General features: G+C 40.6%; 1 protein-coding gene across 3 annotated transcripts in view; it reads left to right on the top strand.

The window, feature by feature from the left end:
• B3GALNT2 (beta-1,3-N-acetylgalactosaminyltransferase 2) overlaps window positions 1–3,313 on the top strand; it is a 63,608-nt gene that overhangs the window by 9,614 nt on the left and 50,681 nt on the right. For all 3 annotated transcript variants that reach the window (XM_075064172.1, XM_075064175.1, XM_075064173.1), the window contains exon 2: window positions 1,489–1,636. In XM_075064172.1, the coding sequence (XP_074920273.1) occupies window positions 1,489–1,636 (148 nt within the window). The remainder of the gene's footprint in view (window positions 1–1,488; window positions 1,637–3,313) is intronic.

The following is a 3,313-nucleotide window of genomic DNA, read 5'->3' as shown; positions in this document are numbered from 1 at the left end:
GGCCATTTGGGGAACTGGGGTAGAAAACTGGGGACTGGTCCTGCTTTGAGCAGGGGGTTGGACTAGATGACCTCCTGAGGTCCCTTCCAACCCTAATATTCTATGATTCCTGCAAAATGTCTGTTACAGAGACACAATGGGTGTAGGATTTTCAGTTGTTTTAATTTACTTCCCTTCCACTTCAGTCCCAGGTCACACATGTTCAGTCACCACGACACGTTTCCTTCTCAGTTTTTAATGAGGGCATTGGTGTAGTGGGTAGAAGTCTGGAACATAACATTGTGTACTCTGGTTATAATGGGTAACTTGCAGATATTTTTAGACCCCATAAAATTAGACATCTAACATGACCTTATCTGTATTGTTTGCAGTAGTTGTGTTAAAGAACTCTGGCACTCAGTGATTTTAACTGTTTGGTTTAGGCCTCAAATTAAGGAGCGTGAGATGGAAGTGATCCCTCACCCCTGCTAAATATAAACCTGTCTCTTTCAGCTTTAGAATGGCTGATGGACCACATAGTGCAGATCCATATTAGAGGTCTGCCTGATTGGTTGTGGGCTCCTAGCCATAGTTCTCAGGTTTCTCTGTAGTCAGAATCTCACTTTAAAGGAAGTACCATTTTTATAATCTCTAAATTTTAGAAACAGTGCTCAGCAAGAACTAAATGTTATTTATTTCTAGCATTTATGATGAAGCCCATTGCTGGTATATCTGGGGATAACTCATGCCCACAACTGATCAAGGCAAAAACATTTACCTCTATAGGGAGATAATGCCCCCTCCCTCCAACCCTTTTTCCCACTCTCACAACTTTACAAGGGCAGAGACTAGGAAGGCCGTGCCAATAAACTAAATGGCAGTGGAAATTGAGCCAGCATGGACGAAGGCATGTCTTTTAACACACTCTGTGACCGCACTCAGCTTAAGTGGATATAATCTAGTGGTGAAAGCCCAATGTCAAGAATTACCAGGCCCCAGGTTTTGTGGTAGGTCAGAGAAGGAAAGGCAGTCCACGAGGCAGTTGAGGCCAGGATATTTGGGATTTTGCAGATTGTAAGCAGCACTTTGAATTTCACCCAGGTTTCTGGTAGCTAATGCAAAATGTGGAGAACAGCTGTGATGTGCTCTCAAGGAGCAACCTGCTCAGAAGGCTGCCCTCCCTCCCCCTCCACCCCCATCATTCAACCTATAGAGGGATTTTCTTTTGTTTGCTTTGCAGTTGTCATGCACTTGGTTACTTTAGTTTACCAGCAGTCATTTTCTCTGTTCTGTCCAGTAATAATTTCACAGCTCTGTAATGGTAGTTGTGGCATTTTGAAAGCATCTTCCAGGCTTTTGACAAACAATGTGACACAAATGCTGTTTCTGTTTTTTAATGCTGAGGACGCTTAATACACTTACTTTTGATGTATCTTTTAATTACAGTTTACAGCTCAGACATGTGGGTTTATAGTTCTATAGTAAATTGTTGTTGTTTTAAACTCCTAGGTCCACTGCCTTTCTTTCCTCAGTGGGAACTGAAACATTATGATGTTATCGTCGGTGTATTATCAGCTCGACACAATCATGAGCTGCGCAATGTCATAAGGAACACCTGGTTCAAGCACTTGAAACAACATCCAGCGCTGAGCCCTCGGTAAACCTTTTATAAATAATTTATATTATTTGGGCTGAGTGAGAAACTAGTAATCAAATGAGTAAATGTTTGTGTGTTATTCTTTATTTTGAAAAAAATAAACATGGCCTCATGTTTGTAAACATCTTGTATTATGGTTGTCAGGGCACTTTCATTCTTAACTCCCCTTAAAATGTTATAAAAATAATATGCATTCTGGATTTAAATGGATTTTTTGAATGTGATTAAAATTTGTTACTTGAATGTGTGGAAGAGTGTTCTTCATCCATTAAGAAATGCTCATCGTGTTGTTCTGTGTAGTCGGATGACACAAGTGGATTTATTTTACAGTGTAGTAACTGGCATGCATGGAACCTTAGTTCTGTTTTGATGTCAGGAGAAATTTGGTAGCAAGACAAAACAATTATAAAGATGTATTGCTGAGCATCTGCAGCAAAGCCATTTTTGTTGACTGTGCATAGCTGCACCAAGGTACCACCCTCTGTTCATAAAAAGGCTGTTTCTGATGGTGCGTTAATTTAAATGTGCTGTTTTTGAAGGCGTATACAGCCAAATAACCACACTTTCCATGTTTGTTGTGATCATTCACATACAAACAGAGGCTGGGGAGGACTTTAAATCATAGGCCCTGAAGTTGTGTGTCTCTAGGAACAGATGGTCCTTAGCACCTTGAAGGATTGAGCCCTTATTAAAGTTTCATACAGTGCTTGCATGTTTTACCTTGAGTCAGAGGAGGAAATTAGCAACATTCAATGTTAATGCATCATCATGGGTCAGGTTTTAATCACATCAAAATCAGGAAATGCAGTTATGGTTTCCACAGCAAACTTACCTTATGCTTAATTGCAGAGATGCATACGTTACATGACCACGCTGTGTGGCATATTCTTTAGCAGAGAATACTTGGACACAGGCAGGATCATGTTTGCTGAGGGAACTATACATTTTGAATTTCCCTTCTTTTGGAACTGAACTCTCAACCTTAAAATTGCATTAAAGTAGGCTTCTGTTTTCTGTATTGAATTGCTTCTTCCTAACAATTGGAATGTCTAAATTGAGATGGATGCTCTAATAGTTACAGAATTTGCAGATCTGTCCCATTATTTAATAAAATGAGAAATAAAAAAAAATGAAAACAGGAAATTCCTCACTCTGCCTGATGTGAATAGTTTTATTTAACTCCTTTTAAAATGAACTACTAATCCTCTTAAAATAACAGAACCTGGCTGTTTGTGTGTATCAAGACAGTGTTTCATCGGAGATTAGTGCAGCTAACTCTCTAAAATAAATAGATGGTCAAGAATAGGATGTCTAAGCACAATGTTCTTCTTCGAGTGCTTGCTCGTATCCATTCCAAGTAGGTGTGCGTGCGCCGCATGCACGTTCGTCGGAAGAATTTTCCCCTAGCAACACCCGGTGGGTCGGCAGGCGCCCCCTGGCGTGGCACCGTTGCGGTACCGCATATATACCCCTGCTGACCCGCCCGTTCCTCAGTTCCTTCTTACCACCCGTGTCGGTCGTTGGAACAGTGGAGTGCGGCTTAGCTGACCTCCCCTTCCCTAGCTCTTCACCCGTTTTTTGTCTTTCTAAGTTCATAATTCTAGTTTTTAGAGTGTTAGTTGTTAGTAGTTATTAGTAGTTGTTAGTATAGTTACTGTATATAGATAGAGGGCTGAG

The sequence above is a fragment of the Chelonoidis abingdonii genome, chromosome 3 (genome assembly GCF_003597395.2).
Source record: "Chelonoidis abingdonii isolate Lonesome George chromosome 3, CheloAbing_2.0, whole genome shotgun sequence".
Classification (NCBI taxonomy): domain Eukaryota; kingdom Metazoa; phylum Chordata; order Testudines; family Testudinidae; genus Chelonoidis; species Chelonoidis abingdonii.
Note: the sequence above shows the minus strand (reverse complement) of the source record. Positions and strands in the feature narration are given on the sequence as shown.